Raw genomic sequence first — 15,389 nt, 5'->3', positions numbered from 1 at the left:
CTGATGAGTAGCAGACCGGGTACTTCAGAACTGAAGCCCTTTGTTTTTCCATACAAGTAATACCAGGCTGTGCTGGAGCAGCACTGCTTGCAGTCCTGCCAGCATGCTTCTGCCCTGACTGAGGGGAGGGCTGATTCAAACCATTTTAGAAGTGTCCTGCTCTAAACTCTCTTTCTGCAAGCTGCCTAATGGTCAACTAAATCACCACTTGCCAAGAAAAGGTTTTTTAAAAGTAACCACTGCAAAATATAAAACTTTTTATAGTTATATTTTCAGAATGTGACAGCAGGATGTACAGATACACCATTAATTCAAAAGATAAACAGATCTGGGATTCAAAGGCTGATGAGAAACTTGCACCAATTTTTTCAAGGCAGCTTGAGGTACTACAGCTAAACCTGTCCTTGGAAGCTTTCTCATTCTTTGAAATCAATTTGAAATCAATCTTTCAAGCAAGAATTAGACACTAATTGTTTCCATGCAAAATGTGGTTCAGATCAATAAAGCCAGAGAGATCCAGACAGGGCAATAAGTGCTTTCAGTCCATTACCAAGACAAAAAGATAAGTGTTCTGAACCTGGTCAGATTCACTACCTTTTCAATTTCCTTTGCTCCAGAAGAATTACAACAAGGACAAAGTTGTCCCAGTCTTTTTAATGGTATTGCACAAGTCTAAGCATGCACCTTCTTGCCAGACATCTTTAACATTCCCCACACATAGCATCTCTTCTTAGGACAAACTCAGCTCTGCACTACCCACGAGTTACAACTACTTAGGACAGAATTACAAATGTGTAAAACATTTGCAGCTCTGGAAAGAATAAACTATTCATTTGCAACTATCCCATACAATATTTTAAATACTTCAAGGTCAGTAAGCCTTATTTTTAACTCATACACTTTTTTAATTCTTAGTTTCAACTCCTATTCAGAGAGGGGTTCATTAAAAGATCTCTGAAAGAGGCTTTAAAAACTATGGGAAAGGAGCACACATGAAGTCTAGCTTTTCAGTGCTGACAAACAAAAGTACTTAAGTCCTTTAATAGGTGGGCTCCAACTGATACCATGGGACATCTTTCCATTTGTGACAGTTGATTAGAAAATTCAGTATCCATGTACTTGTAGAATTAACTACAGTAGCAATAGCCTAGCAGAGCTTTTTTCCCCTACTCTCTTAGAAGGAAAGCACTTAAAAGAGCAAGAAGAGGATCTAGAACCACTGTCTGCAAGCTTTGTGTTTCATTCTGCCAAAGCTTGTGATGCAATCAACACTGTTACTTCTTCCCACGCTCCAGCTGGCATTAATAATCTGCCTACTTCTGTATTTGTTTAAAGATTTGGGGGGGAAATGCCCCCCATAGATAAGTGTTCCTACTTTGTTTACCTGGAGGTACTCAGCAAACCACCCTGCCAGGCAATCTCCACTGCCATCAGCTTGGCCACCAGCACCTCAGCACACACAGCTTTCAGCTCTACTGGCACATGAAGGGCAGGGCTCAGGGCACCACATGCTATGCAAGTGGCCCATTAAAACAGCCCTACTCCGCAAGCAGCAGTGTCTGAGCAGCTCTGACCAGCTACAACCCATTCTAGCCCCCCCCCCAACCAGGTCACAGAGTACAGCACCAGGAAACAGCAGAAAAGGCACAACTGCCAATTAACATAAGCCTCAACGCTTCACTTACTCAGCAGCGAGTTGTATTCAACACAAATTAGCTACTCTTTCAGTACAAAGTCCCAATTAATCTTGAAGGCATGCAGGACACCAACAGACCCCTGATTTTCCTAATTTTATTTTTCTCCCTTTAAAAACCAAAGCATAAAACATAATCCAGCATTGCACTACTCTACAGCAGTAAAAAATAAAGGTATTTGGAATGTGGCTTTAGCATTTATAATTGCACAGCAGTGTGTTATATAACACGAAAGCCAGATCTCATTGGATTTTCCCATTTAAAGGTCCCAGAGTGCAACAGAGAGCAAAGGTTTAAGCATATGCACACAGCGATTTCACAACATCTTTTAATACCTGCAAGTAGCAAAGTCTTCTCCAAAGTGCACAGGCAAAACATTTCTGTTTAAAAAAAGTGATATATAACTCACAAACATATGTAGGTTATACTACATATTAAATCCTTTTGGAGTATAAATTAGAACAGCATTAAGTATACCGAACATTCAAGCAAAAGGTTGATCAATTAAGTTTGACAAAAGAAAGGGAGAAAACCCTGTGCAGAGAATGGGAAGTAGGTGCACTGTTGCTCAGTCACAAGTAACTAGAGCCTCTTTGGCTGGCTGTTTTTCCACAGAATAATATTCAATAATCCCTACACAGAATGAAGTATTTGAGTCAGATAGGAAAGCTCTCATTATAATCACTATTGTCGAGATGTTCTGCAAAAACAAGTTCCCCCTCCCCAGAGAGGGAAACAGATAATGTGCTTGTAAATGTTACTAGACATTGTATTTTTTCTGTAAGTCACAAGAATTTTCATCTGAAAATGCAGACTTTGCAACACACATCTCAGAATGACTGTTCATCAATAAGTGGTTTTCCAATAGCCAGTCTCAGAAGGCACTTGCTTTAAAACTAAAAAACAAGCCTTCCTCAACTGAAGAGCATGCCTCTGTATTTATAAATACATGGTCATGCCTTCTGGAGAGAACCTTTTTATGAGGGCATGTAGTGGCAGGACCAGGGGGAATTAGCTTCAAACTGAAAGAGGGTAGGTTTAGATTAGATGTTTGGAGGAAGTGCTCACTGTGAGGGTGGTGAGGTACTGGAACAGGTTGCCCAGAGAAGCTGTGGACATCCCATCCCTGGAATTTGTTCAAGGTGATGTTGGATGGGCCCTGAGCAATCTGGTCTAGTGAGTGGCACCCCTGCCCACAGCAGGGGGTTGGAACTATATGATCTTTAAGGTCCCTTCCAACCAAAGCCATTCTGTGATTCTCTTGACTTACGTGAGTCTCTCTCACTCCCTGCCTCCTATCTTGGTGTACTTTCACACTACCCCAGTCTACCAAAGTGAGCCCAGGTTGGATATTCTTTGAAGGGAATTGGTTGAGAAAGAGGAAGGTAAATCATTTTAAAAAAGAACAGATGTCTCCCCTTCCTCCCAGACACACATTAGAACTGGTTCCGTAACCATTTAGAAAAATTCAAAATCTTACTTTGAATTAGAGCTGTTGTATCCTGCTTATTCCACAGAACATCCCATTTATTAGTACGCAGTAATGGTATCAACGCACTTTGTTATAAGAAATATCTTGGCTCATTTGAAGAACTGATAAAACAGATGTTACTAACATTACAAATACAAAAGTGAAGCCTCTCATCAAGTTGCTTCCTATCTTGTTTCTTTTTAAGCTATGTTAGTTTCATTTCGAGAGCAGAGCTCTGCTTATGTGACTCACTGGATGTAATGCTTCAAACCACACCCCAGGAGCCATAAAAAGGGCAAAACACAAGAGTGAATGGTAAGCAGGAGGGTAATCTCTCTCCCTAACAGAGACTCCTTTCTGAAAGCTTCTCGGAACTTACCAGTCTAGTTTACAAACCCATATTTCAGTTTCCCCTACTTAAAAAGCAAAGCAAAGCAAAACAAAACTAACCACTCCCTCACCCCTCAAAACAAAAAAACCCAAACCAAACAAAAAACCAACACCTGCCCACCAACCACAAAAAATGCCAATCACATCTTCAAGTACCTCTGCCCAAGAACTCCACTGAAAGCTGGCCTACAGACTTCCACATCAGCAAACCTTCTCGCCTTGATTTATGGGGAAGGGGGGGAAAGCTACAGTCTCACCATCTGGGACTAGATTAGTGATAAGAGCTTGCTACTGGCAATTATCTAGATATTTTAAAAAGAATTCCTAGGACAAGTTTAAGAAAAATCCAAAATCAAAGTTTGGAGTATCAAGAGAAGGACCATAACAGCAGCACTTCCTCAAAGTCTAAGCTAAATGTTTACTGAGATTAGTTAAGAGTTCCCTTAAAGGAAACTGCTAGTAGCAGCAAAACAGACTGAACTCCTGTTTACAGACAAGCAATAGCAGGGCTTGTTTGCAGAGCTAAGATGAACATAAATCACCTCTACAAACCTTGGGGTCAGGAGCCTATTCAGAACTCCAACACATCGTAATCATGGAGATGCTGGCATCACTTCTCAGGAAGGGAAGAATCAAGCCATCATACTGTCATCTCAAATATTTCAGTCTAGGAATACTGCTCATTATGCAGATGCCACAAACAGGATGGCAACTAAACAAAATCCTAACAGAAAACGGAGGCATCTCTAAGCATCACCATGGTGAGAGCAGCACAATCTGCACTGCACAGCTTTCCTATAAACTGCACCAGTTATTGACTACAAAGATTTAAATTAAACACACTGTAGTGAAAAGCCAGGCTACTCTGCACACAGCCTTCAGTGACACTGAGCGTCTGAGATACAGTATACATCAGCAATCCAGGTAACTCACAGGGATGGTGAGGCTCACAGAAACTCCCTAGACACAAACTATGACAGTTGTGTTTCTTAAACTTGAGAATAGCCTAGTGAAGAAAAATACTGGCACAGAAGTATATAAATACGTTACGGAATAATTCAGAAAAAACAGATTGGAAGTGTAAGAACATACCAAAACACTGATAACCCAGGCACAACAAGCACAAACTGCTTGGTCTGCAGCCTGGTTTTATTGCCAATACCTCAGTCAGCAGCTGGTTGTTGCCGTCCTTTTCTGGTTTACAGATGGCAACTGCCATCTGCTTTTTTCTTTACCTCTTATTTTGCAGTTCAGACTGCAAGTAAACACACCACTAACAAAGTTAAATGGCTGGAGAAGATTGTGTTTTTAAAAATCCAACAAGACAAAACCTACTTTTTCCTTCCTTTGCTGCAGGGAATAAGAGAGTGAGGTAAACATGTTTTCATTTTTCGAGTGAGAGGGAATGCACATGAAATGTGAAAGTAGCATTGTCTAGAATTTGTATGGACTGCATGTCCAAGATGGGGAGCACGTTCCTCAATGAAAGCACTGTTACAATTAAGAAGGAATGACAGGCAAGAAAATTCATCAGTTTGTTTTCAATCCCACTGCCACTGCTGCACTCAGAAGTGTAAACCAAAGTCCAGTGTGCAAACTCTACTGACATGATACCTCTGTGTCTTCAAAAACAGCTCAGACACGTTTGATGTGATTCGTGGTGTCTTGGCATACAAGCCAAAATTTAGTACTGCAATTTTCATCAGTGCATTTAGTCAGCACTCAGGCAATGAGGAAACTGACTTTGAAAAAAGGAAAAAAAACAAAGCTAGAACTGGCTGTGTAAAAGAATGACTTCTCATGTCAAGGGCGGGTAACTGGATAAACCTGCATTTCCAAAACAGCTTTCTGAAAAGCTTTCTGAAGCAGAATTGAGAAACAAGATAGCTTTGTACACTAAGATACAACAGTATGAATCAAGCTCTGTCAGCAGTTCTATAATAAGCCTTGCCTGTGCAGGAGTTTAAAATGAAGATGAAAAATATCTGTAATTCCAGAATGAAAAAAAACACAAGCCACTTCAGCACAGTTAACAATATGTTTTTAGGGTATTATGAGATTTTTAGGTCTAGGATCTTTCACTGGACTTTCAACTACTCAAACTGCCTCTTCCTAAAACATCAGCACTACAATCTCCAGCAATTAAATCAGAACTCAGAACTCCTGAAAAAAAGTTAACTTTAAAAGTGTTACTTCCTCACTCCTTTTCCTTATTGTGTCCCAGCAGAAGGATGATAAAAATTCTTCTTATTGTTTTCTGTGTCATCCACTATTCCCAGATCTTTCAGGGAGCATCCCTGTTCTTGATACAGAAAGAGAGCACTTTTACAGCACAGCATACCATGCAATAGGAGGTGGCTATAGCACTAGGTTGCAGCAAAGCCCCTCTGAAGACAAAACTCCACCAGCTGGAGTATCTTCTGGCTGCAGGGGTCTGTAGCGGCACCAGCCTCATTCCATAACCCTCCACTGCTAAACAAAAAGACAGCAGCAGATCACAGAAAATATCTGTGAGCAGTTATGCCTGGTATGCCAGACTGCAGAAGGAGAGTTGGTCTTGCCTCACCTTCAGATGTAAGAGGAGGACCCAGAAGAGCACTGACCATGAAAATAAATAAACAAACAAATAAATAAATAAACAGACAAATAAACCTCCATGTGAAGGACTAGGCCAATTAGTAGGCATAGCTGGAGGTTCAGACTGTAGTGGCATTAAATAAGAGAAATAAAGACTGATGAGGTGGCCAGCAACCAAACTACAAATTTAGTCTCTAACTACATCAAGTCCCTTCTGGGATCTCCAGTACCCTGACCATTTCTCCTGGGTTGTTGAGGATTTTGGGTAACTCAAAGGAGGCAAAGAGTCAGTTTGCCTAGAAGTTGATTGCAAATCTAGCCTCCAACACACTGTTGAAGACCATTTACTGAGTTGAGGGATGAGTTGTGAAATCCGTAAGTATGACTTCTAACAGGAAATGCCTGCTTTCCCTGAAGCCAGCAGTATAGACACTAGAACTAGAAAAGAAAAAGGGCTTCAGTTAACTGAATTTTTATTCCTAAGTGACGGGCATCAACTGGAAGATTTCTGTGATTTGGAATCTCTGCTCCTTCCCACATTTTACAGTCTCAGCAGATACCTGTGCTTGATTTGCTCCAACTTGTAATTCCAAACAACTGGTTTCCTTTTGTTGACAAGTGCACAGATAAATTCTATAAATTAGACCTAAACTAAAATCTGAAGAACTATAGCTAGTCCCTGAGAAAAACTGTGTTTCCTCTTCAGATCTGAAGAGCTTCAACAGATCCCAAATAACTAGATGATAAACTATTTGCCCAGAATTAATAAAAGGGAACAAAATCTTCAGTGGACTTTAACAGAGAATCTTGTGCCACTGAAGCTACAGAAGGCACTATTCTAATTCAAAACATCGAAGAGTTCCCCAGCACAAACACACACAGAGTACAGCTAAAGGTCTGTGTCAGTACTGACAGAGGAGTACAGCTTTCCACTTGTACAGCCTGCCCCAAACCCCTTGTCTCCTCCACTAGTAGAGGGGCACAACTTCTACTTCCTGGAGAAACCTGCATCCAGGTTAAGCTGCAATAACCTGTCTACTGGATGTTTGTTTAATCTAGCCATTATCAGCAAGTTAATCATTTAAAGGAGAAAGTGAAGCTAACATTCAAGTGCTTCTCCTCTGAAACTGCTACCATAAAAAGACAATTTATACATTTTGCATGCTATCCCTAGTCATTCCTACCTTGGACTAAGCAGTTATGCCACATCTATACATACAGATCACTGAGATGGGGTTTGGGACAATTTGCCTCTTCAATGGCTGTCATAGTCAAACCTATGTATCAGTGAGTGTTTTGTGTAGATTTTGGTACATGTGATTCCCCTCCACTGAAAAATAATTCACTTCAAGCAACAAGCAAGTCTGAGTTTTAGAATACTCCCTAATTTAATTTCTGATGTTTCATCTGCATTTTTATTTGCTTATCAAACATTGTCCCATAGCCTCCTTCACCTTCATTATACAGATCTGACCCACAGATATCAGTGTCTACTCATACCATGCTCCAACTCAGTGCAGCTAAAACTCATATGTATAAGTTTCAAATAGTGCTTGGCCGCAAAAACAGTGCACTACGAGATGCACTTTCAGTGAGTGAAGGCAGTTCATTAAAATAAAGCAAATTGCATCAATCATTGTGGCATTTGTTCTTCTGGCACATTACTGTATGGCCGAGGGTTGGGTAGACTAGATTAAATAATAATTTAGCACATCTCACAAAACAAACAAAAAACCCCCAAACCACAAATCACTTCTGAGGAGACTTCTGATAATAATACAAGACTCTTTTGAGGTACTTTCATTTAGAACTCTCAATTCTCATATAGCGGGAAATCAAGATCTCCGGTTGCAAAGTACAGACTGAATTTAAGGAAGCAAGGAAAAAATTAAAAAGCCACAAAAATTACTCTGAAGGTAGATGAGTAAGCAAAGAATATACATATGTGAGTTTGTGCAGGAAGAAAAATTATGTACTCCCACTGATTGAGCTGCACCCAATATTATGCAGAGCTCCATTGTCACTTGCTTATGGCCAGAGGCAATGCTCTAGGCCAGTGCTCATTGATTTCTCTGGAGTTCAATATGACAAGCAAAAGGTTTTCTCTTAAAAATAAAGCCAGACTTTTACATACCTGGATACAAAGCCACTTTAGGATACAGCAGTTTCTGAGCAAGCTTGCAAACAGCAGTATGAGTGCCAAGATTCTTAATAAAACCACAATCACAAAAACATCAGGGGATCTCACTGCAACATATTGCTTTTAAAACTACATGCTTAGCTATTGCCTCAATTTTCTACTGCAAAATAAAAACATAGTACTACCCAGGCATGTGCAATGCAGTACAATAGGGCACAGAAGTCCATTTCTTCTTGATGTCAACTTATTCTAAAGGCTCGTTACTGTATAAACCCTTTCAAAGAGTATTATTTGTGTATTTTCAGGGGAAAAAAAGAGTACAACGAGACCTCAGAGAATTTAAAGATTCTTGGACACATCTACCACTCTCCAGGTTTCTTTTCCTTCCATAAGAAATGATCATAAACCTACCTTCCCTCTGCATGTATTTTGCACACTGTTAGAACTGTATACCAAATTCAAGGTTTTTAAAGTCACAACTTTTACACTGGTAAGAGCAAATAAGGAAGAAACTCCACTGCTTGCTATCAATCTTTCATCAGTGGTGTTTCTTATACAGAGTTTTCTTGAGAGTTATCCAGAATAAACTGAACTCCAATCTTTTTGCAACTTCAACAAGCATTCTGTCATGTAAGCACAGTAGCCAAATACCACACCTTGTTCTCACAAGTACAGCTCTGCTGAACACTATATTATCATTTAGATCTTGGCTGAAATAAACCTGTTTACTTAAAAAAGTTACTTTGCAAAATTCAGTCTTTCCTTAAACGGGACTATTCCTCAGTTCACATGCCAAGTTTAAGATGTTTGTTAAAGCAGATTCAGTCTAACATTAAAGACTGACAACATTGTACTTTTTTTTACTTTTGCCATCAACATACTCAATGTCAAGTATGCTTCCTGAGCTCATGAGTAGACCATAGGTTGTTTCCTCCCAAAAAAACAGCTGACAAAATATCTGAAGACTATCCTCCAGAATCAGCAATGGAAGCCTCTTCTCATATCGCTGACCTAGAAGTGTAAGATGACTCTTACCCAGCATAGATAAGAGCTGTCAGTAATCCCAGCACACACTTTGATGAACAGACTGTGTTACAACACAGGATGAGTTCTCAGACCTGGGACTTTCACTTTGAAAGCCAGAGGGACTGAACAAATCAGATTTGCTCCACTGGTCTGCAGATGTATTCCCTGCTATTCCCCAGACTTTCAGCATAGTCTCTTTGCTGTACTGCTAGTAAATTACTTCATATTAGGATCTCTTTGTGTCATTATTACAAATGGGATGTTTCCTGTTACCTGGCACCTACAGCTATGAGTGGGGAAACTCTACAGACGAGAAAGCTTTGCAGTAGTTTCCTGAAAAAGAAAAACCACAGCTTCCTTTTGTACCCCAAGAGCTGCAAAGTAGGCAACGAATACAGGGCTCTTCTAGGAACGTACCTTCCAGATACTTTGAGAGTTGTTTTTAAACAAATGTCCAGAAAAATCACAGATACTTTTAGACCCCTCTTCTCCTGACCTTGGCTAGCAGAAGGAAGAGGAAGTGGAGAGAAACACTGGAAGAGCTCACTGGAAGGTGCAGGATGACAAATCACATTGTCCAGGTTCTCAGCCCTGCCCCTTTACACAACCAGCATCATAATGTGAATTGGTACCTTTCCTTCCTTCCACCTACTCTTTCCCCTCACTTTGCCTCAAATGCAGATGGGCAAGATAAGGCTACCAACTGTCACAAAAACCTGCAGTACTTGATTTTGATGAGCCAGTTCACCAGCCTTTGACAATTGCTCACTGTTCTGCCCCAAACAAACTGGAGGACAGCCTAGTGACTAGCAACAAGGGGCTACCATTGAGAGAACCACCATCCCAGGCAGTTTTGCTGGTTTAAAGTATAGTGGAAGCCAGAGACCAGGCTGTCATTCTGGATCCTGCCTGAAGCACAGACTCTGCAGCGTGGGATAAAATTACACTTCCACACCCCATGCAATACCTGTTTTGTAAGTATTCAGTTTCAGTTTCCAGGACTATCAGCTTAATGCCCTTGAAGATGCCAAGTTCCCTTTTCTTTCAGGTATCTTAAGCTTGCATTTGGGTATAGACACACAGCAACAAAACACCAACTGAACTAGAAGTTGGAAAATCTGAGTTTAAAAGAAATATATATTTCCCTAATAGGTGCAGAACATGGAGACTAAGCACATAAACAGTTGTGTTAGAAGATCTCTCTCAAGTCTCTGGAGGAATAAACCTTACATCTGAAATGAGCAGTACACACAAACATTACCATCCCTGCAACAGTGGTAAAACCTGCTGGTGATCACTGACATCACTGCCATTCACCAAAAGACTGAAAAAAAGCACTTCTCTTTTTTTCAAGGTGACAAAGAATCAGTGTTACTTTTCAGAAAACTAGGGCATAAATGTCTGCTTTGTATTAGCAATACCCACTCAGTAGATTAGAGGTACACTCCCTTGATCAGTTTTAAATAAACAGGAAGGTGAAAGATTCCATTCCTAAGTTAGTTCAGACTTTTCATTGATTTGTCATAAATGTGATAACTATTTCAGTCATTAAGTATTCAAATCCATAATCCAAAAGCATGAGTGTTACTTTCCTAGCCTCTTCAAAGGACAGTTTTAGAAACACATTATCAACAATCTGAGAAGGTCTTTCTTCTAAGAGGAAGGAGAGGAGGCATCACTTAAAAATTTCATAGAATTGAATTTTAAGACTACATCCAAGGTACACAAAATGAACAGGATCAGAGGAGTGAAATCATGAGACAAATTGAATTGTTTGTGCTTGAATTCAAAGAATGGCTGAGGCTGAAGTTCACACACAGAGGATGGATACCTATAATTAAACATTAATTTACTCAGCTCTATCTCTGTGATTTATATACAGAACCACTTTCACACACTATTCTGTTCAGTCACAGAAACAGTATTTGTTTTACAACATAAGCTTTAAGAAAATATTGAAGCTGTTAAGTGCATGATTCTCTTCCTGTTTTGTCTGGTTTCTTTGTGGATATAGTTGCAGCACTGCTGGAAAGCTCGTAACTAAACCAAAAACCAATTCAAATGCAAAATAACCTCCTGTAAACCCATACAAATTGTATTTGAAGAGTGTACTATGTAGTAAAATTCATTCCTGTATATTATAAAGGGAAAGGAGAAAAGAGACTGTTAATGAAGGTAAAAAGGGATATTCAAAGTAATTTTTATTTGCATTCTTCTACTACACAACAACTGGATCTCAAGACCTTGCAATAGCAGGTGCCATACAGATAATAACAAAAATGCAGCCCTTGTCCCAGAGACAACAGGAGGAGAGAAACTTAAAATATTTGGTGAAAAAGCAGTGAATACAATTCACTTCAAAGGAAAGGAAGTATCAGGAACACATGGCTACAAAGATCACTGCCGCTTTTAATATTTGCAGACTGAAAAAAATAAACCCTTAACATTGTCATTATTTGCTTGCACTGGAGGAACAAACTCATTGCCTACCAGACTTCTCCAATTATAATACACACAGCCAAAAAAAACCAAGAAAAGGAATGGCCTATATCAAAATCAATTTACAGAAAACCTCACAAATGTCGGCCACTTTAAGATCTATCTAAATATTTGTTTTCCAGATGACAAAACCAACTCTCATACAAAGTCTAATCAAGTCTTCAAGTATTCTGAGAAGACCTGGACTATGAAAACATTGGCTATTTTAAATCTTGTGATGATATTCAAATACCCTTAATGGAGGAAGGAACTTCTTTATTACTTTGGAGTATCAGATCCATTAAAGGTCTCTTGGGTTTTAAACTGATGTACAAAGACAGGTCCAGTATGATAACAGAAACTGCAGATGAAGACAATATATAGCCCACCTCTCACAAAGATGACACTGACTTAGAATGTGCTAGAGAGCAGAAAGAAAAAAAAAAGAAACCTCTCAGCAGCTGCAGGTGCTTGCTGAGTAAACAAGATAGGTAAAGAACTAAGAGCAAACACTGTAAAGCAGCAACAGAACAACAGACACTAAAGACTCAAGAAAGCCTCACATGGGTTCATCACCCAGTCAGAGGTGCAATGGAGGGACCTTACTTGGTATCAGGTAGGGAGAGCACCCCCCTGAGTACACGCATTCTCCATTACCAGGCACTCCAGCCACAACCCACCTAATGACTGATAACACATTCAAATGTACAAATGTAGTTAGTTATCCACATATATCGGTGTGTAAGTGGCGTTCTGTTCTAGAGACAGTATGAGCCATTTTAAGTATTTATGAAAAGAAAAGCAAATGAATATACTTCCAAAATATTTGGTACAGTTTATTATTTCTCACTAGGAACAGTCAAGGTAATCCACAAATTTTTTATCTTATTGAAACCACGTGCGTTTGTTTGTTTGCTGTCTGTGCTCCCATGCACATTCATCTACTTACATTTCACAGCAACAAGAGAAAATAAAAGAATAATCAAAAATCAAATCTCAATTGAAACAAGAGAGACAAAGGATAAGCACATCTGTATAACTGCTGCAAGCAGAAAAGAGCAGCTAAGTCAACAAGAACTTTTACCCTGGGAAACTATCAGTGCCATTGAACAAAACAGGGAAAATTATTGATTTTTAGCTTTATGGACTATTGACTCTGGAAGTCATCCAGTGGGTGACAAAGGAAAGTAATATGCTTCTTAAAACATTAAAAACTCAATAACCTCAAACTAGAGTTTGTATCTCCATTTCATATGGGCAGTTTCAAATATACAGAACAGCAGGTAACTATGTACACAAGATCCTGACACAACAGGCACATTAACAATGGCTAGCAATATATATTTTATCATGATGCTCAAATCCATTCTGAGGGGGAAAAAAAGTAGAAGCTGCAAACAGAAAAAACAACAAACAAACAAGCAAACAAACAAACAAAAAACTTGTGTTCTGAATTTGTTTGTAAAAGCTACTAAGCTACCTTTTCCTTCAGGAAAAGAAATCAGTTAGCTGTAAATTATTCAGCTCTAATAAATACACATAGTATAAATTTGCTATTTAAATGCTTTCTAGCCTCTCCTGTTACATGGTAGAATGGTAACATCTGAAATTTAAAAGTGCCTTGAGGCTACAAACTAGCATTTGTTTTGTAAACAACAACTGATACAATTCATCCCCCTTCTCCAATACGACCACAAAAAGGAGTGTTCATATAAATAGAATCACTTGATCACAAAAAAGAATAAAAATTCTGGTCACAATTGTAAGTTGCAGGATCCATGAGGAAACAGTAATTAGACGATATAAGATAGACAGTGGCTAAACAGGCTTAACAGACCTGTTATAAATCTATGGCTATCAGGATCCCTCTGCCACCACCACTCACCTACCTTAAGCACCACAAATATTTTTCTTTAACAGTTACAATTTGTTAGAGTTTGTGTTTTCTCTTTGATTTGTTTTGTTGTCAGACTTACAAAAGCCAGCATATTTAAACAATGTGTATTTTTCTATACTCTGCCAAAGGCTCACTGTCCCTCATGCACACAAATGGAAGTATAGCCAGTTTTACATTGTCTTTGGCAAAGCTGTCTTCTAAAACAGGCTGCTATTGCATTCCGTACTCTCCAAGCCCACAATCACCTTGTTTTTAATAGTTATTTATCCAGAGTGTGAACAGAAATCAAAGTAAACACACAGAAATTCACCAATGTATTTCTGATGCAGCACCCTTATCCCTACCAGAAGAAGTGGGGTTAATAACTAAAAGGTACTTTTTTCTTCATAGCCAAAGCAGCTGATTGCATAACAAGCTGGGGGATTTAAATACAGACACCTATCACACACAGAGCTTTTGTGGGTGCCAACATGAATTGCCAAACTGCACCAGCCACTTACAGACTCTCTGTACCACATAGAAGAGCTAATAAAACGCTGTGCCTGCTGTGCAGCATATCCCACACACAGCCCTGATCGCCACTGCAGAACTGCAACGTACCTTTCAGTCTTTTGGAATTCCCGTTCTTTTGCTGCTCATCCTCTTCATCAATGGTGAATAAACCCGGGGGATTTGGCCTGGCACTTTTCTTCAGTCTCTCTTGTCGGAGGGCAGTACTTGAACCAGGCATGTTGCTGTTGCTTCTTGCTTATTAAAACAAAAAAGCAAGAAACTCCAGCCCCTTCTTAGCCACTAGCTGCAACGCTGTCTGTTCATTTCAGCACTTGTAACAGATCCCCTATGGATAAGCAGTATGCAAACAGCTGACAAATACCAACATCCAGTCAGCAGCAAAAAGCTTGCAGTCTTTCCCACCTTGAAGGAAAGCCCTAATTAAAGGCACATCGATTTGGATGCTGCTCTTCTCCGTCTTAACTTGTTCAATCAGATCTCAGCCCACAGCTCCAGGTTCCTTGCTGCAGCACCTTCTTCGCTGCAAACCTCTTCCAGCTACAGCGTGCTAAAATATTCAGCACGCAACACAAGAGGAGAAAATATGATACGCCGCTGTTAACAGTTGCCCTGACAACACTGACACATCCTAATCAAAGGGGGGTCTATGAGTGCTGTCTCCTCAGCTGCAGCAAGCCGGCCTTGGGAACGCTGTCTCCTGCACGCTTGCAGAGAGCTGGAAGCACCTCGGCAGCAGGGGCTGCTCCTTCCTCCTCTCAGGGCGGCGGGAGAATGGAGCTGTGCTTGCACAAGCAGATGAGCAATGAGTGAAAAGAAGCCTGGAAGGCTCCAGGCATGAACCTGATTTTTGCTCAGCTGCTCTGTTTATTCGTGTTTAGAAATTTTAGCCTAACCTAAAACAATGAGGATGAGTCTTCTTCCATATATGCATGTGTTGGGTGTCATGTGTGCCACCGCCCCCCCTTAATCACTTTACTATGCAGTACATACCTTTTGCATTAGGAATGCATACACCCACAATTACAGGCAGGTGTTGAAACATTTTTTTCCACGTGTGAAAACTCCAAAATCAGAATTTCTAGCTTGTATGGACAACATAGGACAACAAAATCACTTTCGGAATGAATATTCTGTACCATGCCATTAATTTTACAGCACCAACCGTTAACATATACCTTGCAAAATGAGCAAAGTCCAAACAGC

At 39.9% G+C, this 15,389-nt stretch overlaps 1 protein-coding gene across 7 annotated transcripts in view; it reads right to left on the bottom strand.

The window, feature by feature from the left end:
• Positions 1 to 15,389, bottom strand: part of MAP7 (microtubule associated protein 7) — a 117,153-nt gene that overhangs the window by 88,501 nt on the left and 13,263 nt on the right. For 2 of the 7 annotated variants that reach the window (XM_050315488.1, XM_050315490.1), the window contains exon 1: positions 14,274 to 14,931. The exons of 1 other annotated variant lie outside the window; for it this stretch is intronic. In XM_050315488.1, the coding sequence (XP_050171445.1) occupies positions 14,274 to 14,403 (130 nt within the window). In that variant the 5' untranslated portion in view covers positions 14,404 to 14,931. Of the gene's footprint in view, positions 1 to 14,273; positions 14,934 to 15,389 lie in introns of those variants that run through there. 4 more of the 7 variants (XM_050315484.1, XM_050315486.1, XM_050315491.1 and 1 more) reach the window with 3 other exon arrangements.

This window comes from Myiozetetes cayanensis, unplaced genomic scaffold (assembly GCF_022539395.1).
Source record: "Myiozetetes cayanensis isolate MyiCay16 unplaced genomic scaffold, myiCay2020 scf2-11, whole genome shotgun sequence".
NCBI lineage: Eukaryota > Metazoa > Chordata > Aves > Passeriformes > Tyrannidae > Myiozetetes > Myiozetetes cayanensis.
Note: the sequence above shows the minus strand (reverse complement) of the source record. Positions and strands in the feature narration are given on the sequence as shown.